The sequence below is a fragment of the Herpailurus yagouaroundi genome, unplaced genomic scaffold (genome assembly GCF_014898765.1).
Source record: "Herpailurus yagouaroundi ecotype Mexico unplaced genomic scaffold, PumYag 308, whole genome shotgun sequence".
NCBI lineage: Eukaryota > Metazoa > Chordata > Mammalia > Carnivora > Felidae > Herpailurus > Herpailurus yagouaroundi.
Genome location: NW_024412525.1, coordinates 3,055,744 through 3,081,271, shown reverse-complemented (window position 1 = coordinate 3,081,271; position 25,528 = coordinate 3,055,744). Strand labels below are relative to the sequence as shown.

Sequence of the window (25,528 nt, the reverse complement as noted above, 5' to 3'; positions counted from 1 at the left end):
CGGAGGGGCGAGCGCACCGGCGCGGTGGCAGCCGCTGCTCGCCTCTGGGGCCCGCGGCCGGGCCGGCGGGCAGCGCCGTCGGTGGGGACCGCCCCGCGGGCTCTGCTGGGTGTCGGCGGCAGCGGCGGGGAGCGCGGGTCGGTGCAGTCAGAGAGGGGCAGGCATTGTTGAGTGATCTTCGTTATTCAGTTTCACAGGCTGGGCTTGGCAAGGGAGGGAGACACAGGCGGAGGAGGAGTCAAGGAAACTTTCGGCGCTGCGGCTCGCTCCCCTTCCCTCCTTCCTTCGGAGCTGGCAGGAATTTCATCCAGGAAAGGAAAAGAAAAAAAAAAAAAAAGGCAAAGAAACCCTAAGAGAATGAGCGGAGAGAGCATGTCAGGGACCCGCACTTGCACTTGTTTGGAAGGATGTGATGTCCCCAGGGCCTACACTTGTGGGTTGGGGACCCTCTTGCCTGCAGGGTCAGCCACCCGGTCACATGGGACTTGGAGGAGGCCCTATGCAAGCAACCTTAAGAGTTCCCATAGGCCCCCAACCCTCTACCACATTTTCCACACTGAGACCCAAGAGGGAAGTGATTTGTTCAAGGTCTTACGGCTGGGGGAGGGGGGGGGTGCAGCCCCAGAACTGGAATTCAGAGTCTGTCCTTGTCACCCTGTTTCCTGGAGGAGGGCAGTTAGGCGTTGTCCCCAAAGGGATCAGGCCGTGAAAGGTATGGAGAGAGAAAAGTGGTAGGCAACGAAGAGGGGTCTTTTCACTGAGGAGCCATGCCAGGCCACCAAAGAAAGGGGTGCGGATTTCCACCCACCGAATGTACGTTGCATGCAGGCAGCCCCAGTCACGTCTAAGGCCCTGGGATCGCCTTGATCCTGTCCCAGGACGGAGCTAGGTAGATGGGACTGGAGACTGAGCCCGGCTGGTTGTCGGAGGCTTCCTGAAAGTCAGCGGATTGGCGCCACCTGGAGGCCAGCGCTGCAGCTGCAGCTGCAGCTCCGCCACCACCCCGAGGCGGGAATCCCAGGGTCCTTCCTGGTCAGCGGCCCAGGGCTTTGAGGGGCAGAGCGGATGGTGGCTAAAGGTGGGTTCAAGTCCCTCTTCTCTTCTTAGACCGCCTGGGGCTGGCTGTTCTTCCTTCATGTAGCCTTTTGCTTTCTGTGGTCTCTCCCACGCTGAGCCAAGCCCCAGGGCAGAGCTAGAACTAGGCTCTGTCTCCGCTCTGGGCCCTCTTCCCATCCAGAAGATGTACCCGAAGTCCATCCAGAGTGTGCACCCGAAGTCTGGAGACCTCAGAGGCAGCCAATATTCCTTCCACCCCATACCGCCATACCCCTCCATACCTCACATCACCCTCTGGGGGCCCCCCCACCCCCCCCCCCCCTCCCCTTCTGCTGCTAACTGAGGAGCTCCCACTACCAGAAAGACCCACACATCGGAGCCGCCCCTGCCTTCCCAGGTCTGCCTGCGTTTCCGGCCTCATTCACCCATAGCTTGGCTCCACTCGCCTGCCTCTTTGCAGCTCCCGCTGCTCCAGCGTGAGGGGCCCAGACTGGAAAAGCCATGGCTGTGCCCTGTTTGGACCTCAGCAGCAGCCCCCCATGGTAGGCTTGGGGGGCTCAGAGCTAGTCTCCAGTCTTCCGGTTTGAGGGTCATTATGGGGCCAACCTCTGACTCTTGATAAACATAATTTAGAAGAGAACACCATATCCATTCCCCCGGGAGGGGGCGGGGAGCACCAGGGTCTAACCTCATCTTGGGAAGGGTCCTGATGGAGCAGAAAGCCCTACCTCTGTCGCCCTTCTCCAGCCAGGCCTGAGAAACGCCCTCTCTGACCTCTGACCCCTGGTACTCTTGTAGGAACTCAGGTTGGCCAGTGGGAGCTGTGGCTCCCCTTTCATTTGGGGACCTAACTGCATTTCAGGGCCTCCTGCTCTGATTTGTCCAGGCTTTCTCTGTGTCCCCTCCGCCACCCCAGGGCCCCCCACCAGGGACAGTTGGTGTCCAGCGTCAGGCACATTGCCATCCAATACTGTGCAGTCTAATCAGGGAGTCAGACAGGAGCTTATGAGACCATATCATGTTGCACGGTGTGCAGTTGAGTCCTAAAGAGTGTGGGATACCTCTGGGGGGGCCTCGACCCCCCCCATTTCTGTTCCCCCTCCCGGTTTTTCTCTCCTCCAAAAGTCCCTCACTGCCTTCTCTCCTACCTCCCTCCTGTGGCGGAGGGGAGGAAGCTGGGAGCAAAGGAGCAGAGAAAACTCAGCAACTCTGGCTTGAGGCACAGCCTCCCGTGGAAGCAGCAAAGCCCCCGGCCCCTGCCCTCCACGTCAGTGTGGCTACAACACCTGCACCCTGACGGGGCAGCACACAGTGGCTGAGGAGGACCCTGGGGGCCCCGGCAGGTGGAGACAGCTGGGGATGGCGGGAAGGCTGGGAGAAGGGAACAGAAGGCAAGGATTGGTCCTTGCTGCACACGGGGGTGGTAGGTGGGGCAGGAGAACCTTGAGTACCTGGGGCTCTGGATCTGGGGCACGCCAGGACACTAGGGACCGAGTGGAGAGACTGAAGTCTGAGGCAACTGGAAAAACTGGAGGGTGGGGCGTCGGGGCTGCTCCCCGGGAAAAGCCACGGCATGCAGGCTGTGGGGCGGCCACTTCAGCCAGACCCCCCGCTCATGGTTGCCCACCCGGCCCTTGCACTGGGCCCCGTGTCGTGCAAGTCTTTGAGGCCATTTCTTTCCTCCTTGGAGGGTGGACAGATGGAACACAGTCTCAGGTTGAGCACATTCTTTATTGCTCACCTCTCCCCCTTCACGGCACAGGGCCCAGCGTGCAGGAGGCCCTCCCAGTGAAACCAGGCCCCAGCGGGCTTGCTGAGGCTGATTGGCACTGACCAACGGGGCACAGACCTCTTCTGCTCCCGCACAGCACAGCCACCAGTGCTGACTCAAGGCAGCCCGTCCGTGAGCACTCTGTTCAGACAGTCGTAGAGGTATATGTACTGTTCCTGGTGGCAGACGTCGGGGTAAGGAGCGTCACCCTGACTGCCCAAATCTGATGCCGAAGGCCTCCCTTGTGTCTCCTAACCCTTAGGGTTCCATCTGGGAGCATCGTGGTCCCCAGCACCACCTGGTGACTCCCCAGACAGTGCTGCCTAGAGATGGCTCCTAGAACCTTCCCTACCCCCTTCCTTACTCCCTCCCACAGCTAAGCCCTGGTGGCCTCTCACCAGCGTTGGGGTCATGAGGCCACAGGCCTGCGACTGCTGCAAGGCCACGTTAAAGATGTCCACAGTGCACTCAGCCCCCACCTGCTGCAGCAGCTGGTCCATGGCCAGGAAGGTGCCCAGCTGAGCCACACCCTTGCTGCAATTGACCTTGAGTTAGATAGGGCATGGGAGCGGGGGAAGGGGGCGGTGCTGGGGTATCCAGGTATATGGGGAAACCCAACGCGGGCCTGGGGACTGGGAAGGGGACACCGGGTGCCTGGTGAGCCAGCCAGCTTGGGCCCAAGCAGGGAGGGGGTATATTCCTAAAAGATGTCATATTCCCAGAAGATATCCAGGCAGAGTAAGGAGACAGGAGCACTGGGAGACTGTGTAGACCGTGTCCTTTTGACCCGTGACCCAAGCAGGGCTCAGTGGGATAGATGTGAGGCCCTGCTGGAGAGGCAGTGAGGGGATCCCGGCACCCACACCCCCCAGGCTTTTGCCCCGCAGCACCTGGAGTGGCTCAGCAGTGTGCCTGGCTTCATCGTGTCCCGAGAGCAGCACCGGCCCACGGCGGCCAAGAAGGGTAACAGGGTGGTGGCAGGGAGCTCACGCCCTGGCTCCCAGCACGGAAACAGCAGCCTCTGCACCTGCCTGTCCTTCCTGCTCTCCCCCTGGGGACAAAGGCAGTGGCACTGGTGCCAGGGAGGAGCAGAGGAAAACAGCCCAAGACTCCTCCACAGAGCCCACCACCCCACACCCTGCGGCCCCAGCACCTACATGTGTGACCCTCAGGAGGGTACAGGGCCAGCCCGCTGTGCTGCTCTCAGCCACCCAGTGCACTGTCACCATGTCTGTGACAACGGGCTGCTTCTCCGTCGGCCAGAACGCCTGTCGCCGGGACCAAGTCAGGGCTGCTCAGGAGGCTTCCCGAGCTCTCTGCCCACGCACCCTGCCCACAGGCCCGCCACACCACGACCTCCACCCCCCACCCCTGTCCCAGCTCCCGAGGCTTCCACCCTGACTGCCATCTGATGCCGAAGGCCTTCCTTGTGTCTCCTAACCCTTAGGTTAGGGTTAGGGTTAGGGGTCTTCCTGCCCCCCTCACCTTCTCCCAGGTGTCAGGTGGGCACAGGGAGACCAGCACATGGGCCCTATGCTCCCACACCAGCTCCCAGAACTCCTCGGGTGCTGCAGGGCCAGTCAGCACAACGTGGTCATGGCCAGAAGGCCCACCCTGCAGAGCACAACTCATTGGCTCCCAGGGACTGAGGGTGCCCCCTGCTCACCACAGCTCTAGGGCCCCCAGAGACCCCCAGCTCCAGCTTAATAAGCACAAATGATCAGAGAGGGCAAGTAATAGGGCATCATCTCACAGGGAAGAGCCAGGCTTCGAGCATCTCGTTAGGGGGACTTTCCTCCACCGGAGAAAACCGCACTTGAGAAGAATCATCTGAGGGAAGATGGTGAGGGTGAGGCTGCCTGAGGCCCTCTTCCCCGGGCCCCAGGGGCGCCCGCCCACCCACAGTCCGCGGGCACTCACAGGCGACCGTGCTGTCCTGCTCATGGCCAGGAGGGGGCGCGGAAGAGTCAGCCTCGTCCTTGATGGCCTGGAGCAGGAGCTGCGGGGGCGGGGGAGATGCGCTCAGGGCGCTCCGCGGGACGGAACCCACAGAAAGTGCTGTCTGGGCAAGGACAGCCCCCTCAGCTGTCACCCACCCCCTGGTCTGAAACACACCTTGTACTCTTTCAAGAAGCCGGCGTTGGCATTGGCCGCCCTCTTGGCGCAGGCCTCTGCGAAGTTCATCACCGAGATGGGCTGGGACCTGGGGGAGGGGCGGAGAGGGGAGGAGGCACTCGGGGTTCCCCAGCTCCCGCTTCTGGTCTTCTCAGCTCTGCCCATGGATAGGATCAGGGGCCTGTTGGTGGGAGGGCACAGGGAACCCGTGCCCCCACCCCACAAGGGCCCCAGGGGAGCTGCAACTCACTCAGGGGTGTCAGAGGGCGCTTCCAGAATCTTGTTCAGGAGGCAATTGTGCAGGAAGATGTATTGGGTCTGGCAGGAGGAGGAGGAGTCAGTCTGCTAAGGCAGTATGGCCCAGCAGAGGGATTTTCCAAGGGCCCAACCGGCAAGACAGGGCTGGGGTGAGGGGGGTGGGCCATTTGGGACCTTGCCCACGCTGTCGCTGTCGCACAGCGTCAAAGCCGCCAGAGGCCTGCCCCACCTCCCCCCTTTGACAGAAAGGGAAACAGAAGGCCAGATAGGATGGCGACACGGTAGAGCCCCGCCCCCCAGGTCCACAGTGTGCCCCCTCGAGTTCCTTTCCTCGGCCCCTCCAGACTCGATGTGGCCTCCCCCTGCCCCCCACAACCCACCTCCCGCCCACTCCTTCAGGACCCTGGCTGCCCCGCCCAGCCTGCCGAGCCCTCACCGGGGTCTGGATCATGAGGGGCCGGTACAGCCGCAGCGCATACACAGCATTGAACACGTCTACCGCCTGCTCCTCCTCCAGCTGCTGCAGCAGCCTTGACAGGGCCACGAAGGTGCCCGTGCGGCCCACGCCCGCACTGTGGGGACAGCCCTGGGCTGAGCCCTGCCCGAGGTCCCAGAGCCCCGCCTCCCCTGCCTCCCCTCAGGCCCGCCCACCTGCCCTCACCTGCAGTGTACCAGGATGGGGCCGGTGCCCTGGGTGGCCCGGGCCTGCTCCCGTACCAGTTCCACGAAGGAGAGCAGGGAGTCGGGGGCCTCAGGGACGCTGTGGTCAGGCCAGGTGGTGAATTGCAGCTGCTTCACCCTCCGCTGCTGCTGCTGGACAATCTGGGAACGGGAAGGGATGGGAGCAGGGGCCTAACCCCAGGGTCCCTGGCCTCAGCCCTTCGGCTTTCTTCACCAGATCCCTGAGGGCAGGGCGACTGATCCCTCCACCCTCAGCGGGGTGACAGCTAAACCTGCCCCTCAGATCGCATGCTTCCCTTGACCCCTTCGTTCTCCAGCCTCCTGAGTAGCGTCGGCCTATAGGGGATGCCGAGGCAGAGGGGTGAGGCCAGTCCCTGGCTCTCCTGCCCCAGGAGGTCACAGCCTGGCAAGGCTGATGGGCACAAGGGGTGAGGGGTGAAGCAGGGAGCCCCGAACTGAGTGCAGGGCAGAAACCGTCGCTTCACCCTGTTCTACCTTTGACGCACTGCGTCGCTTCGGATAACACTTGAACCTTCCCTGTGCCTCCCTACCCTCTCCCTAACCAACTTCCCTGGACAGGCAGGGGCTGAGTGCTTGCAATTCTCAGAAGGAAGGAGGCCAGGGGACGCAGGAGGTGAGGCAACCTTCTCAGAGTCTCAGCTCGAATGCCCGCCCCACCCTGCCGTGTCCCCTGGGGCACACACATGCTCCAGCTGCAATTCCCGCTTGGTCCACTCTTCCTCGGGCTCCTCAGCCAGCAGGTGGACAGTGATGTGACCATGGGTGACAGGGGTAGGGTCTGCTGGCCAGTAATGCTCACACAGCACCTAGGGCCAGAGGGTCAGAGCAAGGGTGTGGGGTGGCTGTGGGCCCAGCCTCATTACTGCCACCCCTGGTTTATCCGGACCAACCCCCCCCCCCCACACACACACACACGCACACTCTTCTTTCTGGTCTCTGCCACCCTGTTGAAATTATGCTCTCTGTACAAACCCGAGTCCCCGGCTACCTCATCCAGAAGCTTCTCTGTTCTGGCTGGCCTCCAGCACCGTCACCCCCACACCTCTCATATGACCCTTAAGACTTCAAGGCAGCTGTTGGGCTCCTTTACAAAATTGGATGCCTTTATTTAGGGCTGCCTGGCCTTGCCTCACTGCTTCAGCTGGAGGACAAACCCAGCAGGTGCTCTCTCTGTCCCAGGGCTCTGCATTGAGCAGGGCAGAGAAGAGACATCCATCCCCCAGGCTTGTTGAAAGAAAGGATGCAGAAAGCCCTATCTCTGATGCCCATCCCGAGACAGTCCGTACCCCATTCTTTCCCCCCCAACGCCTTTGCCCCCCTCTGCCTAGAACAAGAGCAAGGGGAAATAATGAGATACAGCAGAGGTGAGGGGCGCTTGGGTGGCTCAGTCAGTTAAGCATCAGACTCTTGATTTTGGCTCAGGTCATGATCTCACAGTTCATGGGTTCAAGCCCCACATTGGGCTCCGCGCTCACAGTGCTGAGCCTGCTTGGAATTCTCTCTCCCTCTCTCTGTCTGCCCCTCCCCAACTTGGGCTTTCATTCTCTCAAAATAAATAAATAAGAACTTAAAAAAAAAAAGGGGGGGGGAAAGAAAGAAACAGCAGCGGTCAGAGGAAACGGAGTCAACCGGGGAGCTTGAGTACCTGGTCCCTCTAACTGCTTCCCATTCTGGGTGGCCTTGGGGACCCCTACCAACCTCCAGGACTGATTGGCCTCTCTCAGGCCTCACCTACCTTCCCAGACCTAAGAGGGTAAGGGGAGAACTCCTGTAAGGAGAACATGCGCCACCCCGTGGCCACTCTAGGAAACTGCAAGGCATGCTCACCCTCCCATTCTCCATGCCCACGGTCAGCATGACAATGATGCGGACCTGCTGCTCCCACACAAGCCGCCAGAAGTCCTCCAGAGTTTTCTTGAGAGGGCCCTGGGTGGCAATGAATTCCTGCGGGTGGCTGTAGCCCTGGGGAGTGCAGAAGACAGGAGCATGTTAATTGGTGACGCTTCAGTCCCCCAAGCCCCACCGGGCACGCAGCAGTAAATGTCCCGTGTGCGATTTCCAGGAAGGAGGAGAGTGTGCCTACACGTGTGCACATGACCACATGTGTGCCCCAAGAATCCAAACCAGGAGAGGTGGCTTCAGAGACACCACCAGCACCCCAGCGCCACCTTGAAGGGGCAAGAAAAGCCCACATGAGAGTAAGAAGGTACTAATGTGACAGAAATAGTCTCCCCAGTCCAACCTGTTCACCAACCCCCTTCTGAAACCAAACTCCACGTTTCTCCCATGCTCAAAAATCGTCCGCAGCTCCCATGGCCCAGCAAGTAAAAGCCAAAGCCCTTAGCTTAACGATCAAGCCCCTCCTTCATCCGGGCCCAATCTACCTGTGCTGTCTCACCTCCCCCAACCCGGCACCCCGGCCCCACGCTGTCTTTGCGTGTGCACCCAGCTGTTCTCTGGCTGTTCTTTCCAACCTTTCCCCTCTTTCGTCTTTTATCAAAATTCTACTCATCCTTCAAGAGATTACACGTCCCCTCCTCCAGGAAGCCTTTCTTGACTCCTCGAGTGGACTGAATTTCTCCTTCTTCCATGTTCTCTGAATACCACGCTTGTCCCCTTAATACAGCACTCATCACACTGAGTGGTAGATGTGACACACACAGGCAGCGCATGTGTGCCTGTCTCACACACACACACATACACACATACACACACACACATACACAGTGTGCTGCTTTGAAGGCAAGAACACAGGTAGCCAGCTCTGACTCCGACAGGCCCAGCACAGTGCCTGGCACACAGTAGGCCCTCAATAAATATGTGCCAGGTCGACCTAAAGGAACACAAGCTGGTGATCTTCATGGACGACTGCTACAGCTAGGGTAGGACAGCGTGTCCTGCAAAGCAGCCAGTCTCCCGAACGGACACACCCACAGCCAGCTCTGAAGGTGGCCCTTACCGGGATGAAGTTGGCATTGATGTAGTCGGAGTGGGGCTCTCCCTCCAGCTGGGTCAGCCTGACCCGGGAGTGATCATCTGCAGAGGGAAAAACTGTGTGTGCAGTGCCCAGGCATAGGGAGCACCCCCCACCGCCCCCACCCCCGTCCAGGCCCAGCCCTGGCCATCTGCTCCCCGGCACTCACAGGGTAGCACGTGCGGGTAACGGTTCTTGGTGGCATTGGCGGGGTGCTCCGCCTCCAGCCTGGGCTGCTCCTTGCCCACCTCCTTCAGCTCCTGCAGAGATCGGGCCAAGCGCTGCTTTCTGAAGTGGACCCATCTCTCCCCACACCAGGGGAGGGACAGGGGTGGGGTGTGCATGGCTGGGAGCTCCCCCCAGACTTCAGGACAGGCCCAGCCCAACCTAGATGGCCCAGGTCGTCTCTGCTCCGAGCCCAAGGGCAGCAGAGGCCTTACCTCGAACTCCTGAAAGAAAGCCTGGTGAGCGTGTGCACTCTTGGCCTCAAAACTCTGCCGGAAGCTTTGGATAGGGATTGGCCGATGGGTCCGCCTGGTGGGAGAGGGAGGGAGTGGGCCCACGGCAGGGTCCTGCCCTGAGCTCAGTGGATAGTTGGATCACCCCCTGGAATGGAGCCGGCACGCATTTTTCCGCACATGCGGATGCACAGCCTGGGCCGCCAGTCCCCAGTGCAGATAGACAGACAAGGGGACAGATGGAGGAGGGCAGAGTGGACAGGATCTACATGTGAAGGCACACACGAGGCTTTCAGCCCCTGCCACCATCACCGGTTCTGAGGAGGGCTTCTGTGCATAGTCGATGCTCACCGATGTGGGTTCGACATGAAGTCGGTGTAGGGGAGCACAGGAGGGACCAGAGGAGAGAACTACAGATCTGACATCACCGGGGAAAGAAAGAGATTCGGCCTGATATGGCCCAGTTGTCAGGGGTAAGGTGAGGACTGGAGTGGGTGAATTGGGAGGAGGGGGAGGAGGCTGAACGGGCAGACAGGAGCCAGATGAGCTCTAGGGTTGGAGAAAAGGCCTCGTGAAGGTGTGACAGAGGTGTGAGGTGACGGACAAGGGAGTCCCGGAGGCGCAGGCTGCTGGGGAGACTAGGCGATGCCACCATGACCCATGCCAGGCATGGCCACACTGCCCAGCACACCACGAGGAGACATGGGAAGGTGCCCTCACCGCAGGTTGTAAACTGTCAGCTCTTGGGAAAACCGACTCTTCTCTGCCCTGCAAAGGATGAAGAGGCGTGTGGGAGGGAGCCCAACGGGGTAGGGGCACGGGGAGCTTCTTGGGGAAGAAGCCATTCCTCCCCCAGCCATGCTGGCCCCCAGCCTTCGCTCTCACTCACCTCTGTCCCTTCACCCTCCTCCAGTACAGCAGGCCCAGCAGGGCACAGATTGTGAGGACACAGCCCATCATGATGCCCACTGCCGCTGGGAGGGACATGGCTACCCTGGAGACACTGGCCCTGGGCTCTATGAAGTGCAAAGGGAGAGTAGAGTAGAGTAGCCTTGTCCCACTGTTCTGCGGTGACCGGACTTGAGAGCCTCTGGGAGGAGCGCACAGTGACAACCCCCCTCAGAAGTCCCAAATACCACCCGAGGCCAGAAGTGGCTGCCAAGGGGACCATCCTGCATGGGGACTGAAAATGCCCAGCAAGCTCTCCCTGCCTCTGGCTTCTGAGCTTTCCCCAAAGGCTCTACTCCCCTCCCTGACACCCTCAAAGAAAAGAAGAGGGTAGGGACCTGGCTTCCTGGACCTTCTAGAACTACACTGTCCAATATGGTAGCCACTAGCCACAAGGGGGCATGGAGTGCTTGAAATATGGCTACTCCAAATTAAGCTTTGCTACGAGCATGAAATACACATAGAATTTCGAAGACTTCGTAATAAAGAAAAGAATGTAAAATACCTCATTAAGAATTTTTTTAATTGATCACATGTTGATATGATAATATTGATAGCTTAGTTTAAATAAAATGTTCCTAAAACTAATTTCACCTGTTTTATTTTTACCTGTTTAACACAGCTACTAGGGAATATTAACATACATATGTGGTTCACCCTTGTGACTTGCCTTATGTTTCTATTGGACAGTGCTGTTCTAGAATCTTAGTGGCCTGGGAGCGACAGCACAGAGTGGGGCAGTGCAGGAAGGTAGTGTGATCGCGGGCAGTGACAGCCCCTTTCATTAGTGCCTCGCCCCCTCCCCCCCCACTCAGCCCACCCAGGCCAAGTCAGGTGCTAGCAGTACCTTCAGCACTGGCTCTGGGTCTCCCAGCTCTGCTGGGCAGGACGTGCCCTCCCTGGAATCCAAGCTCAATCCTACCTGTTGCTGGTTGGGGACGAGCCCAGAACAGGGGGTCCCAGCACTCCTCCCCTGCCCCGGGGCCCAGCTGGAACTCTAGCCAGGTGTCCACCCTACCTGAGAAGGCTGAGAAGGAGATAACAGTCTCAGGAGGCCTGTATCTGGTAAAGGCCACGACACTGAACCTGGGGCAGAGAAACAGGACCTTCTGTTCTGGAGGGGCAAACAAAGAGGGCAAAGCCCCTCCCAAGACACTGAGTCATTAACAATAGACACTCAGAGAGCGAGAGCCTCTCTCCACACCTGTTAAGAGGTTATGTGTCACGCTACCTGAACAAGCTACCCCTGACTTCTTTTCAATCTTCCCTTCCCACAGCAAGAAGCCCTAACATAGGTACCTAAACATCCTTGGAAAGCTGAAACAGAATCCACCCCCCCCCCTTTTTTTTCCTGAAAAAAAGAACCATGTAACAGATGGGTGTTTTCCTTTTTGCCTTGCCTACCAGGGAGCCCAGTCGAAATAACTCTGTGGACCGTTATGGGCCAACAAATGCTTTCTCTTCGTAAGTCAGTCCAGATCTTTTGCAGAGGGAATGTGCAAACAACCCATCAGTGAAAGTTAAAAGCCCCCGCCCCCTCAGTCTTAGCCCTCACCGATACTGGGAACCTGGCTTGAGTTGCCCGTTACAGATCTCCTGGGTCTGGCCACAGTCCTCTGTACCCATAGGCACCATCCAGGATCTCGGCACAGCCCAGGGCCCTGGGTAGAAGGGGTTGGGGAGCAGGATGGCCAGGTAGGAGTCCTGTCCTCCATAGTAGTGGTCATACCACGTGTGGTTGATGGCTTCCTGGGGAGGCCGCACCACTACAGAGGAACAAGAAAGGGGCAGCGGAAGGGCAGCAGTGAGACTGAAGCCTCTCTCCCTGCCCACAAAGCGGCTACCCTGTTTCTCTAGCATGTTCCCACCGCGCACAGCACAACATCAGCCCTATCTTTAAGAATGTTCTGGGTCTCTCTTTCTACTCCAGCACTCATGCCAGCCATAGGCATTTCACCTTAGCGGTCCGTATCTGGACCCTCCCTCCCGCCCCCCCGTCCCATGCCAGGCAATAGCCAGGGTCTCCCATCCCCTCCTGGCCCAGGACTCACGTGACATGTTGGTGGTGGCAATGATGCCATACCACTGGATCTGCCCATCGTCCTGGCCAAACATACCCCGTGTGATCATCACTCCCATCCCCGCCTCAGGCTCCAGCTGGGGGGCTGCAGCTAAGTCCGGGGGGCGCCAGCCTGGGGATGGAGAGGAGAAGAGTGAGGTCCTAACTAGGTGCCAGTGGCCAAGGGCAGGGGCCATGCTGTGACATCCCCAGCACCTCTTACGGTGCCTGGCAACCAGTGCCTGATGGGTGCAACTAAATAAGAACCGAGAGACCCCTGGGCCGGGGTGCCGGCGGTGAAGCTCCATACTATGGTATCTGGATCAGGGCCAGAGGAAGGCTTGGGAGTTGGGGGACAGGGAGAGTCCCCGGCAGTGAGAACCCCAGCAGTGATGTTGGAGGAAGGCTAAGGGAGCAGAGGGGGCTCCGGAGACCGTGGAAAGGGCTTACCCTCTGCAGAAGTGGCGCACAGCAGGGTGACCACACGGCTCCACAGACCATTCCGGCCCAGCACGGTGAGACTGACGCGATAGGAAGCAGCGGGCAGCAGGCCGGGCAACAGGAGGGCATCCCCGGAGGTGTTAGCCTGGAAGACGATGTGAGCATGCCCTCCCGCAGCCAGATGTTCTGCCACCACCAGACAGGTGTCCACATCCCCCGAGGGCATCATCCAGCGCAGGGCCAGGCGAGTGGCCTCGGGCTGGCACTGCACATCCTCCACGGGGCCAGGCTCTGTGGGAAGCAAAGGTTCTGCGCTGTGTGGGGGTCGGTGCACCCCAAGAGGCTGGCACCTGGGGCAGCAGCTGTCAGAATCAGCAGGTACAAAGGGACTGGGCATTTATGTTCACAGGAAGAGGCCCTTGCCACACAGAGAAACAACTTCTCCTTTGGGCATCACTGCCCATCTGGAGAAGCACAGGGAGCATATCCCCGGGGAAGGGGTGGGTAAGCCCCCACCAGAGGGGAGCAGGTGGCTCCGAATAGAACGGGCAGCATCGCAGCCCGGACTGGAGCCTCCCGCTCATCCTCCCCCGACACACGCCAACATACCAACAGGCAGCACGACAGGGTGAGTGGACGCCTGGAGTGGCCCCGCCTGGCACAGCACTGACAGGGACAGATGGCGCCCAGGTGTGAGGTCCCTTAGAACGAGGAGGGCTTGGCCGAGCGCCAGGGGCTGCTCCCAGGAGAGGTGGCCGGCCTCTGAGAGTTGGGCATGGCACACCCCCTGCCCCAGGGGGCCACCGGCCCAGGCCAGGTTGATTACGGCACTGCCCGCCTGCATCGACACCAACAGCTCATTGGGCACGAGCGGGGCTGTGGAGGGAAAGAGAGCCGGTGAACCAAGCTGCGTGGGGTGCGTGAGGCCACAAGCTCGCTGGCTCCAGGCAGGGCCCTCGGGTGCGGAATTTGGGAGATGGGACTAGCGTGGCGGCTAAGAAAAGAATCCAGGGGTCTCAGAGGCAGCCCTGCCCGCCTCTCCTCCCCTCATTGCCTTTCCCAGCCGTGACTCACAGGTCCAACCAGAGACATTGGCCGCTGCGGTGCCGAGAGGCCCAGCCTGCGACACGATCTCCACCTCGTACTGAGTGCCTGGGGTCAGAGCTGAGAAGCTTGTGCTGTCCACCTCGGCTCCTACGGTGCTGGCGCTTGCCTGGGCACCCGCCTGGTACAGAGTCACCTGATAGCCGTCTCGCGCCCCGGGAGCATGCACCCAGGATGCCCGGAGCTGGGTGGGACCTTCAGTGGTCACGTTCACCAGAGGAGGGGCGAGGGGGGCTGTGGGGAGAGCAAGATATGGGAAGGTGAAGAAGAAGAGAGGTGCTGTGGGCCAAACTATGCCCCCCCGAAATTCATGTTGAGGTCCTAACCCCCAGAATACGACTGTTTGGGGGCATAAGATCTTCAAAGGGGTAATTAAGTGATGTCATGAGGATGGAACCCTAATCCACTACGACCAGGGTCCTCATAAGAAGAGGAAATCTGGACACAGACACGCACGGAGGGAAGACTGTGTGAAGACACAGGGAGAAGGGGGCCGTCTGCAAACCAAGGACAGGAGCCTGGGACAGAAGCTGCCGTCCTCAAGGCTTTCCGAAGAAACCAATCTTGCCAACTCATTGAGCTCGGCTCTCCAGCCTCTGGAACTGTGAGACAATAAATTTCTGCTGTTTAAGCCCCCAGCCTGTGGTGCTGTGTTATGGCAGCCCGGACAAACGAATATAGAAGAAAAGAATGCAAAGCACATCTCTGGCTCCCTCCTCCCTCCTGTGTCCCTCCATCCTTCCCAGGCAGGGAAGAACCAGCTCAGGCCGACAGCAGGGCTGGCTCAAACAGTAATACTGCATGAACACATTAACCCCTCCACCTCCCAAAGCAGCCAGGCCTCTGGGAGGCAGGGCTGGACGGGGCAGCACCAGCCCCTGTACCCAAACAGCTTGGCAAGACCCTCTGAGTGACTGGGCAGGTTCTCAAGGACAGGGGGCCCAAGCTGCGCCCCTTCACCCTCAGATGGAGCCCAGGCCCTGGAGCCACATAAGCCTGGCCCAGTCACCCAGCCAACACCTCCTCTGCGAATGGGGAAACTGAGGCTCAGAGAGGGACGTTTGCTCTAGGGACTGGGCCATAGCTAAAACCCAGGTCTCCTGCCTCCTAGGCCGGTGCTCTTTCCAGCTTCCTCTCAGACCTGTCTGAGGTCACGTGGCCCTCGGGAGGAATCAGGACAGAGCAGGGGATGGGGGAATCACCACCCTGGAGAAGGATGATTCTGAGGGTGGGGGAAGGGGTGACAGCAGCTATACTTTGGCTCTAGCAAGAACGCAGCACTCAGAGAAGGCAGAAGGAACGAGGCCGGTGTGAGAGGGAGCTTCCAAACCCAGGTCTATGGCTGTGGAGGCTCCAGGGGAGAAGGAGAGAGCTCCGCTGTGTGCTGCTCAGTGTGTCGCATGCTTCAGTAACTGCATGACCCTGTCCAGCGCCGGCACCCTCCCCCGCTCCTCTCTGGAGGTTAGCGTGCGGCTAGGAGCACAGACTCTGGGTCACAGTGTCAGAAATGGAATCCCGACTCCCCACTTAGGGCTGAGGAACCCAGGACAAGTCACTTTGCTTATCTGCGCCTCAGTTTCCTGATCTGTGAAATGGGCAGAGCCATAGTAGCCACCTCCTAGGCTGGTTGTCATGAGGAGGAAATGAGAGAACATGGGGAGAACACTTAGCAAAGGGCCCAGTGAACACGAGTCACTGCTGTCGCTATCAAACACTCCCAGCCCAGGGGGAGCTTGAGGCTGGGTCCTGGGTCCCATCCCCACTGCTCCCCACTCCCGCACTGGCCATATGAGAGCCTGGAGAGTGGCACGGCCCAGCCACTGTACAAGAGCAAGCCCCTGGGTTCTGCCCACCTTCCAGGATCCCTGGGGATTCCCAGTTAGGGATGTCCTGGTGCCTAGAGATCAGGGATCAACCACAGTCTCAACCCAGCTGCCTGCGCACAGATGATGAAGAGGTCAAGGGGAGCACGCAGCCCCCCTCGCCCCGCTGGGGAATCCAACCAGCAAGGGTGGCCAGGAAGGAAGAGGTGTGCAGGGGGCACTCACGCATCCAGCCGGTGGCATTGGTGCTGCTGCTCTCATCTGGGCCCCTCAAGGTGGCCAGCTGAACCAGGAACGAGGTGCCTGGGGGCAGCTGGGTCCAGGAGAAGTTCTGAGTCTCGGGAGTCAGCGCCTCCTTGCTTTCCAGAGTCAGGGGCCTCAGGCGGTAAAGCCGCAGCTGGAAGCCATCCCTGCCCCCAGGCGGGGGACTCCAGGAGGCGGTCAGGGCAGGAGGCTGGGTGGCATGGCCCAGGCTCAAGTTGGCAGGAGGAGCAGGGACTCCAAGGTCAAGGAAGAAATAGATTCGGAATGACGCAAACCCCCTGCCATTGTCTTCCCTGCCTCCCCTTCCCCCGTGCTCTTCTCCTGGGCACCGAGAGAGCCCCAAACACTGCCAGCCTATAAATCCAGCTCCCTCCCCACACGGTCAGCTCCTTGACATTGTGATGTCTGGCTCACAGGGTCCCCACAAGGCCCAGGACCCACCTAAATGTTTAACCCTTTGGGTCCTGGTCTCCAGCTCATCTGCTGACCTTCAGTGCCTGCAAGCTCATTCTCTGTCTCTCTCTTTCTCTGTCTCTGTCTCTCCCTCTCCCCTCTCCTTCTCCCTCTTCCTCTCTCTCCTGAGGGCCTTGGTGCATGCTTAGCCTCTCCATAAAGCCCCTCTCTGTCCAACTCAGACTACAAGCTTCTCAGTTCACTCTCCTTCTCCTCCTCCTTCAGGAAGCCTTCCCTGATTCCCTAGGCAGGCTTCCCTTCTGTAAGTCCTACAAGATTAGACTGAACCACATAAACTTCCCATTAGTCATCAATTTTAACCTATAAGAACACAGTTGCATGTGATTTGAAATACGTTGTACATATTCCCATCATACATTTATGTTTTTTATATGATCTGTAAAATAATACACATTATATATGTGTGTGCACATATATGTATTTATACATATATTTATATAGCCTCCGTTTACTTGTCAATATTCCTAGACTGTCTTGTTCATAATGTTTAGCCTCAGCACCTAGCCCCGTGCCTAAAAAATGGGAAGCATTCATTAAATGTGTGTTGAATACGGGGTGCCTGGGTGGCGCAGTCGGTTAGGCGTCCGACTTCAGCCAGGTCACGATCTCGCGGTCCGTGAGTTCGAGCCCCACGTCGGGCTCTGGGCTGATGGCTCAGAGCCTGGAGCCTGTTTCAGATTCTGTGTCTCCCTCTCTCTCTGCCCCTCCCCTGTTCATGTTCTGTCTCTCTCTGTCCCAAAAATAAATAAACGTTGAAAAAAAAATTTTAAAAAAAATGTGTGTTGAATAGATGGATAGATGGGCGGATGGCCGCCCAAATGGTAGGAGGTGGAAAATGCTTGCCAATAGATTCCTGAAAGGCCCACCTTGGATGGACACGGGACCGTCTAAGTCAAGAGGAGGCACGCAGAAGAGCGGACAGTAAGGGAAGCTGGGCCCCCACCCCCACTGTCCTGGGCTGGCCTCCCAGAGGCTGAAGCCAGAGAACTCACGGGTGCAGGCACGGGTCCTTCGGATGGGGGAGCTGAGGTTCCCTGCCCAGGTCCACACTGACACAGTGTAGCAGGAGCCGGGCACTAGACCCCTCAGAGTCAGGCTGGAATTGTCTGGTCCCAAGTCAGTAAGACTGTCTGGTGACCTCTGGCTGCCCTCCGGATGCCAGGTGACCCTGTAGCCTTCTTGCCACCCTGGTGCTGGGGCCCAACCAATGGTCAGGTCAGAGGGGCTGCCCCTGCCGGTGACATCCAGTGACTGTGGTGCCAAGAGCTCTGAAGAGAGGGACAGTTTGGTAAGGGGGCCATACTGCGTCAGAGGCCCCGTGAAGCCCTTTCCCAGCTCTTCTGAGCCTCCCTTCTACCCAGATTTCCCTCCCCAGGGCAAGGCCTCCCCCGCTCCCACTCCGCAGGGTCAGGGGACAGTGGCTGACACTCACTTGTATGGCCTGTGGGGCTCTGGGTAGTGTTTCCCAGAGACGAGACAATGTCCACCTGGTAGTTGGCCCCAGGCCCCAGCTCACGCAAAGCGACCTGCGTGGAAGCAGGTGGCACGGAGATGTTTCCGAGGAGGCTTGGGATTCCCTCAGTGTAGAGCAGTGCCTGCCTCCTGGGCTCCCTGGTGGCCCCCAACCCATCCAGCTGCAGCGTGGTCCCATTGCTTTGTCTGGGCTGGGCAGCAGAATCTGCAGAGGATGCAAATTCTGGAGAGTGAGAACCCAGCTGCCACTCAAGGCAGGTGCCCCTGGGCAGGGCCTCATCCTGTTCCCCATCAGCCCAGACTCACCATTCAGCCAGGCACTGGCCCAGGCCCAGGCATCATAGGGCCCGGCCAGGACCCTCATCTCCAGAGTGTAGGGTCCAGCGGGCAGGGGCCCTGGGAATGTGGCGTTGAGGGCTCCGGGACCCAGTGTGATGGTTTTCTCCACCTGCCCACTTAGCCTGAGCAGGTAGCCATCCCGGGCACCAGACCCTGCCTTCCAGCTTGCCCAGAGCTCCGAGGGCAGGGGAATGACCACCAGGTCCAAGGGTGCAGAAGGATCTATGGGTAAAAGGAGAAAACATATGCAGAAAGACCTAAACGGTGGATAAGAAAGATCCTACCCTCCTCACGCCAGCTTCTTCCTCCAACACTGACCACGTCTCATCCAGAGGCCAGCAGCCACCGTTTGCCACGTTCTAGGTGAATTCTGGGATCGGGCCACGGACAACAATAACAGAAATAATAATGCATCAAGTACCAAGCGCATAGATGCCAGCAGGGCACGAAGTACCCTACGCGCAGTATCTCATGTCTACTCCCCACAACGCTGCGAAGGGGGTGCTACTGTCACCAGCCACGTTTAAAGAAACAGAAATTGAGACACCGAGAAGGTAAGTAACTTGTCCAGAGACCCACAGCCAGTGAGAGGCAGAGATGAAATTCAGAACCCAGGCAGTCCGGCTCCTCCACCCGTAGCCCATGCACGACAGTGCTTCTCTGAGCAAAAACATGGCAACGTCAACATGGGCTCTGCAGGCACCCAGCCTGGGCTCAGGTTGGCCTGGTCACTCACAAGCTGCTTGACCTTGGGTCCCTCCTGTCTCTGAACCTCAGCTCCCTCTACCATACACTGGGGATGACATGACTGCGTGGGGCCGGTCTGAGGACTAAATGAGATCATCTGTGGCTGGCACACAAAGGCTTCGAGGGGTGACCACTACACCGCCATCACCTCTTCAGGTGGGCACCTGCCACCAGCCAACAGGTGGCGCGCTCCCTCCGTGCCTCATCCCTTCCCCACAGGATTCCAAAGGAACCCCGGCCTCCGCCACGTATATCCCACCCACTCAGCCAGAGAAGAGCCGAGGAGCCTCCACTGGCCCCCCACCCCCACCCCAAGCACTCACAGGTCCACTCGGTGACATTGGGCCCCGCTGCCTGTTGGGGCCCGGCAACAGCACTGAGCGTCAGCTCGTAGCGGGTGCCCGGAGAGAGGTGAAGGAAGGTGTGATTGGAGGCTCCCCGTCTGACTACCGCAGTCAGGCTGGTGCCGCCCAAGAGGTTTGTGAGCATGAGGTGGAACCAGGCTGCCCCCTCAGAGCTGTTCCAGGAGGCTCGCAGGGCACGGGTGCCCAGAGCCTGCAGCACCAGCTGGTGGGGAGACACGGGGGCTGGAAGGGGGATGGAGAGAACAAAGTCAGGCTTGAGAAAGAGCCCTGGCGTGGGATCCCGGCACCAGCCCTGGCAACCAGGAAGACTAGAAGCCCAGCTATGTTGGGGCAGGGTTCCCTAGGAGGCTCTGGGCTGCCCCCGCCACGTCCCAGACCAACCGCCTGGTCTGGGCCTTTGCCAGGTGCCTGCCTTACCTGTCCACTGGTGGGCGCTGGTGTTCGCCTGGAGGTTGCCAGCCCAGGTGGTAACCTCCAGAACATACTCGCTACCTGGTAGGAGGTTGCTAAAATTGCAGGCCAGGCTGCCCGGCGGCAGGGAGATGTTACGCGCCAGTGTCTGGGATTCTAGGTGGTAGAGGAGAAGTTGGTAGCCATCCTGCCCCCCGGGGGCAGCGCCCCACGAGGCCTCGAGGCTGGACGGGCTCTCAGGGCTACGGAGTTGCAGGTTGCAGACAGGTGATGGGGCTGCATCAGGGGTAGAGAGAAGTGCCAAGTTCAGGGCCAAAGGGGCAACATCCCTGTGCCTCAAATGCTTCCAAATGGGTCACGGTACCAGGCATGGCCCTCCTTGGCTACCCTGCCCTGTGCCAACCCTGCAGGACAGATGCCTCCTGCTCGGACCCCTTGCAATGCCTGCACACTACTCGCCCCCACACACCAGTGCGGGCAGTGAGGATGATGGTGGTATTCTGCCCACAGGGTCCCAGGGCAGTCACTTCCAGCAGGTAGCGACTTCCTGGCACCAGGTCCCGGAACTCAAAGCTGGATGCGTTGGTGTGGGCCTGGAGCTGCAGCCCTTCTGGAGAGCCCAGGGGACTCAGGTGGGTGAGGCGGAGGGCATGGCTGAACTTGTCTGGCCCTGGGGCTCCCCAGCTCAGGAAGAGGCTAGTAGGCCGCCCCTGGCTGCTGACGTTCACTTTCAGAGGTGGTCCTGGGGAAAAGGGGCGCATTCAGAGTCTCCCGATACCCTTTCTCCCCTAAAGAAGGAGGAAAGGCAAAGAAAAAAAAAAGGGCCAGAGCAGAGGCAAGGCCTGGCATGGAGAAACCAACCCTGCACCCCCACTCCCTCCTACCTCTCAGACCTCCTTCCCCCCACTGAAGACACCTACCTCCACTCTCTCCGTCTGGGCTCCTTGCCAGAGTGTGACACTCATGTCCCTATAGGAAGGAGGGAGGAGCAGGGAGGAGATGGGCAGAGGGCTCTGGGGTCCGTGGAAGCCAGCAGGGAACAGGGCCGAGATCAGAGAGAAGGCTGTCCTCTTGTCGGGCACTCCCCCAGACAGGGACAAAAGGGTATCACCCACAGGCACACCCCAAGTTCAGGAGGCAGCTCCGCGCAGGCAGAAGCGGTTTGTTCTTTCTGTCCTCTGAGCCAGCGGCTGGGAAGGAACAGCCTCTGCTCTGCCTAATGCAGACCAGCTGTGGGGCCCCACAGAGAGGTGGGAGTCCGGACGGGCCCTGGAGAACAGCTCCCCAGCTGCCTGCCTGCCCCCGGTGCCCACCTCACCTGGACCAAGAAACCCCGGAGCCAGAGGAAGACAGCAAACAGGATTGAGGGCCTCATCGCGATGTCTGTAAAGGAAAGTTAAGAGGCAGCAGGGGTGGAGCCAGTCCCCCCAACCCTCCCCTTGCCCCACTGGCTGGCTGGCTGACTGACGGGCGGACGCGGACGGGCAGGCGGGCGAGGGTGGGAAGGCCGAGTTTCAGCGAGATGGCAGGTGGCAGGCAGCCAAAGACCAAGGAGGTGCCTCTCAGTCCGGACCCTAACCCCTCTGCCCACCCAGCCTTGGCAAGATTCAATGAGGGGAGAGAGACCCCGGGGCCCAGAAGGTAGAAGGGCATTGCACCCCGTGGGCTGCAGACAAGCCCGCCTCTCCCTCTGCCTCCCCCGCCTCCACCCCTCCTCCAGCAGTTGACCTTCCAGGGGGGTCTCAGGAAAGACCAAGGCAAGGGATGGCCTCTCGAGTGGGCACACATAGCAAAGGCAGCTGGCTCCCCACTCCCCGACCCCAGAGAGGAGTGTGGTTCTGCCGACCCTATCAACACATGGCAGATGGATAGAGTGTTTGTCCAGTCGGCAGAGGGAAAGGAGGGTCCCGGTTACATCGCGTGGATGTGTGTTGCTGTGGAACGGATGGACCACAGCTGTGGGTGTGTGTCCCCTTCTGTGCACCCACGTGGCACCATGCCCCTGTGGACAGAGGCACAAGAGCACATCTTAAAGTCCCTGAGTCACAGCGATTATAGATCTAGAAGAGCCCACCTGGCCCCTGGGACCCATCTGTTCCCACGCCCTCACTGCCCAGATGAGGAAGCTGGTCTCCAGAGAGGGGAAGAGCCCGGTCCGAGAAGGCCAGTCCTGCTCCCAACCCCCGGATTAGGGTCCTCTCAGCTCAGAGCTCTCTGAGGAGCTACTTAAGTCCCTAGGACGTTTGCTTACTTAAGTCCCTTGTCCACATAGATCAGTGGTGCCCACCCCAGCCTCTGCCCACCCCCCAGCCCCCAGCAGGCTGCAGGCAAGGGGACCTTCTCTGGCACTTGGCCTAGAAGCAGGCCTACTTCGTTCCAGCCTAAGGCCAGCTACTCACCTGGAACTGCTCACTCGTGTGTCCCCACCTCAAGACAGCTGATGGTGGCGAGGGGAGGGGGAGGCAGAACAGAAGGGGAACAAATGGCTCTGGGCACCCCCCCCTCCCCGCCCCTGGGAAAGGAGCCCAGGAGTCAGCCGCTAACTCAGGAAGTGGGGAGGGGGAATACGCAGAAAACAGGCAGGTATAAAAACTGAAGGGCAAGGCTGCTTCTTGGGAGCCAGGCTCTCAGGGGCCAGCCCCAGCCTGGGGGGGGGGGGTGGGCAGGCCTGCAGAGAAACCCACTCAGCCTCCCACTGGTTCAATTCAGAGCCAGGGGCTGCCTGCCCTTCCCCCACTCCACCCAGCCCCAAACCTCAGAGCCACCCACCCAGCCTCTGGATAGGGGCCTGGAAACTGAGCACTGCAGACTCATCAGATTTTCCAGGCCGTGTGTGTGTGTGTGTGTGTGTGTGTGTGTGTGTGCACGCGCACGCGTGTGTACATTCATGCATGTGCTCTTTCAAAGGGGGGGCAGGGGGGTGCAGAGAGCAACTGGGGAAACTGACATTAAAGGAGAAGGCCCCAAGAAAGGGCCAACCCTTGTCCCTTCCCCCACCCACCTCACCTGGGGCACCTCTTTCTTTGCTCTTTCTCGCAGTCTCAATCAGCAGCAGCAAAGGGGAGAAGTGAGGTGGAAACATCCTAATTCAGAATCTAAGAGAAGCGATGTGTCAAGACGTGGTTGTAGGTAATGGGGGGGGGGGACGTTGAGACCCTGCTTGAGAGTCGCCACAATAGGGGCCTGTTGGGGACAGCACAGACTCCATAGCTAGTCCTACGGACAGTCCTGGAGAAGGTCCCTGGCTGTAGAAGGCACGCCTGCCAGCCACCACCCCCACCCCCGCCCCCCACCGCCAGCCTTGCTGACAGAAGAGGGAGCTCCAGGGGGGTAGAAAGGTTCTAACAGACAAGAGGCAGCCTCCCCAGCCCAAGCCTCTCCATTCAGCAAAAAAAGTACCACAAGGGCTGTGTCTCCTGCCCAGCAACCACTCCCACAGACAAACCCACATCCTCTCCCTAGAGAACTCTTGGGGTCCTCCTGAGATCTGAGAGCACCTTACCGATTCCTTCTGGAGAAAGCCAGCCAGGAGGCAGAGGAGGGCAGGGACAGGTCCAGGCATCCTGATTCCCAAATGTGAGCCAGCCTGGTCTCTTCCTGCAGCTGTCCCACACAGCTCCTTTCCGGCCCTCCCCCTCCTCTCCCAGGGCCTGAAGCCAGGCCTTGGGCACCCCCCACACCCGGGGGAAGATAATCACCAGGCAGGAGAGGGGCAGGGTGGATCCGGACAGCCAAGTCTCCCACTCTTCCTCCCACACCTCGGGGAAGGTCACCAGGGAGAGGGTAGGCCTAGATCCCTCTGGCCAGGCTGTGGGAAGGCAGCAAAGGGCTGGAGGCAGCAGACTGGTGAGATGTGTGTATGTGTGTGTGTGTGTGTGTGTGTGTGTGTGTGTGTGTGTCGGCAGCCTGGGCACGTGTGTGGATGGACACACTGCGTGCGCGCGCACGTGCATGAGCCGCGAGGGTGTACATATTTATCTGGATGGATGTGTACATGGGGGCATCCAGGGACATCATAGAGGGGGAGGGGGAGGGGAGGGCCCCAGGAAGAAAGGCCCATGTTGTAAAATAGATGTCCATTTCACCAGCTCCAGGCTTGGGAGAAAGGGAGAGACTCTCTTCTGTCCTAAAGCCAGGGACCCGGCTTCCAGCAACCTGGAAAAGAATGGGGCTCTTTCCTGGATCTCCAGGCAGGCTGGCCCTGGCTCCCCAGATGCTGAGGTGGTCCTTCAGCCCCAGGGGCAGGGGGTATGGGAAAGTCCCTTTCACTGGCAGGTACCCAAAAGGTGTCAGGGAAACTGGGTCGGGCGGGGGATGGGCTTCCGGGATGGCCAGGACAGAGGCAGGGCCCCAGGGCATGAGTCTCCTTCTTTCTTCAGATTTCACACCAGCTGGCCCAGACACGGCCACACTTCCTAACGGCAATTCTCTGTCCCACCCACCAAGGGTCTCCTCCAGTGTCTCCCTGGCTTCTCCTGGATCAGGCCTCCCAGTTCCCAGCCTCTCTGCCTCCCCCACTCAGCCAGAGGCAAGCAGGCACCTGTAACACCGTGGTAGAAGCGGGCCTAGGCTGGCCCAGGATTTGGGGGTGGGGGTGGGGGAGGACATATGATCCTAGGGCTTCTCCAGAGAAGAATGAAGAGGTGTAGGGAGGGGAGCAAGACCTGTGGAAAGTGCAGGACCCAGGAGTCCTGGCCCCCAGCAGCAGACCCCATACCCAAGAGCCTCCCTTCTGGAATTTGGAGTTTTACAGGGTGGCAGCCTTTGCCTCTGGGGCTGGCAGCGGCCTGGCCTGCTCCCTAGGTGCCTCCAAGAAACCAGAACTTCTGAGAATTCCAGATACAGCTGCCCCTGCAAGGGGCTTCTGACCCCGAAAGCAGCGAGTTGTGGCTGGCAGCGCTGGGACTGGGGGATGGCAAGAGGAGGAGGGCAGTGTGCCCGGGCAGCTCTGTCCCTGCAGGCTAGCTGGACAAAGCCGGGGTCTGTGGGAGAGGAAACACAGACCCCCCCCCACCAGACACCACTCCCCTGGCCCCCTGCCCTGGCCAGCTTCTCCAGCTCACAGCCCGGCACCACTGGACAGATCAGAGAGGTGCTAGGCCCATCCCCCTGGGCAGGGAGGACCCTCATGTGGAGACTGAGCCTCAGGGAGGTTCAGTAACGCACCCAAGGTCACACAGCTAATGGGCCACGGTTAAGATTGCACACGGGTCTTTCTGGTTTTCAACTATTGCTATACTTTTTTTTTGGAGTCAAGGGTGGCTGGAAGCTAAATCCCAACTCTGGAAGGCAAATCAGTGGCTGGAGTGATGAAGGTTTCAGAGCTGTCTGGGGCCGCTCCACCCCAGGGACGGGGAAGGTTCTGGGGGTAGAGTCACTCCCAGAGAACTCCAGGCCTTTCCCCATTCCAGCAGCCTGGCCAGTCTGGGGAGGAGGCGCTGTAGGGTATCTGGGACCATCTGAGGCTTAATGGGTGGTGCCCTCACCCCTCCTGGGCTCTAGCCCCACACCTCCATGCGTATCCAGGCATTTCTAAGCAGAGGGCGAGAGGGGTGAGGCAGGAGGCAAAGAGTGACTATTCCCTCACCCCCAAACACACCCAAAGGGAACTGAGAGATCCTCAGGGTCTTGCCTAATGCCATTACCCCCACCCCCACCACCAACCACCCCTCCCATCTCCTGGCCCCCAGCCTCCTTGCTCTTCACCCAAGAGCTCAGCTTCCAGCTCCTCAAACTGCTGCCAGGT

At 59.6% G+C, this 25,528-nt stretch overlaps 1 protein-coding gene across 6 annotated transcripts; it reads right to left on the bottom strand.

Annotated features, from left to right (window-relative positions):
* Nucleotides 1–2,768: 2,768 nt before the first annotated feature.
* Nucleotides 2,769–24,514, bottom strand: LOC121021572 (receptor-type tyrosine-protein phosphatase V-like). Of its 6 annotated transcripts, none has more exons than XM_040462019.1 (35): nt 23,285–24,512; nt 22,789–22,877; nt 21,101–21,165; nt 20,703–20,751; nt 20,252–20,524; nt 19,789–20,058; nt 19,330–19,593; nt 18,227–18,481; nt 17,880–18,125; nt 17,440–17,715; nt 15,935–16,207; nt 13,857–14,120; nt 13,392–13,658; nt 12,792–13,073; nt 12,334–12,474; nt 11,838–12,048; nt 11,301–11,368; nt 10,224–10,350; nt 10,055–10,102; nt 9,317–9,410; nt 9,046–9,136; nt 8,862–8,938; nt 7,730–7,864; nt 6,586–6,708; nt 5,862–6,022; nt 5,637–5,772; nt 5,193–5,260; nt 4,943–5,030; nt 4,748–4,826; nt 4,581–4,657; nt 4,313–4,441; nt 3,985–4,095; nt 3,718–3,878; nt 3,226–3,361; nt 2,769–3,003 (listed from the first exon to the last, which is right to left on the bottom strand). In XM_040462019.1, the coding sequence occupies exons 2-35, from the start codon at nt 22,862–22,864 to the stop codon at nt 2,944–2,946; spliced, it is 5,181 nt and encodes a 1,726-aa protein (XP_040317953.1). In that variant the 5' UTR covers nt 22,865–22,877; nt 23,285–24,512; the 3' UTR covers nt 2,769–2,943. The 6 variants fall into 6 exon arrangements, with proteins under 6 accessions (XP_040317953.1, XP_040317951.1, XP_040317952.1 ...); XM_040462017.1 differs by having other exon boundaries at nt 4,943–5,099; nt 23,285–24,511; XM_040462018.1 differs by having other exon boundaries at nt 4,943–5,099; nt 7,775–7,864; nt 23,285–24,511.
* Between the last annotated feature and the right edge of the window lie 1,014 nt (nt 24,515–25,528).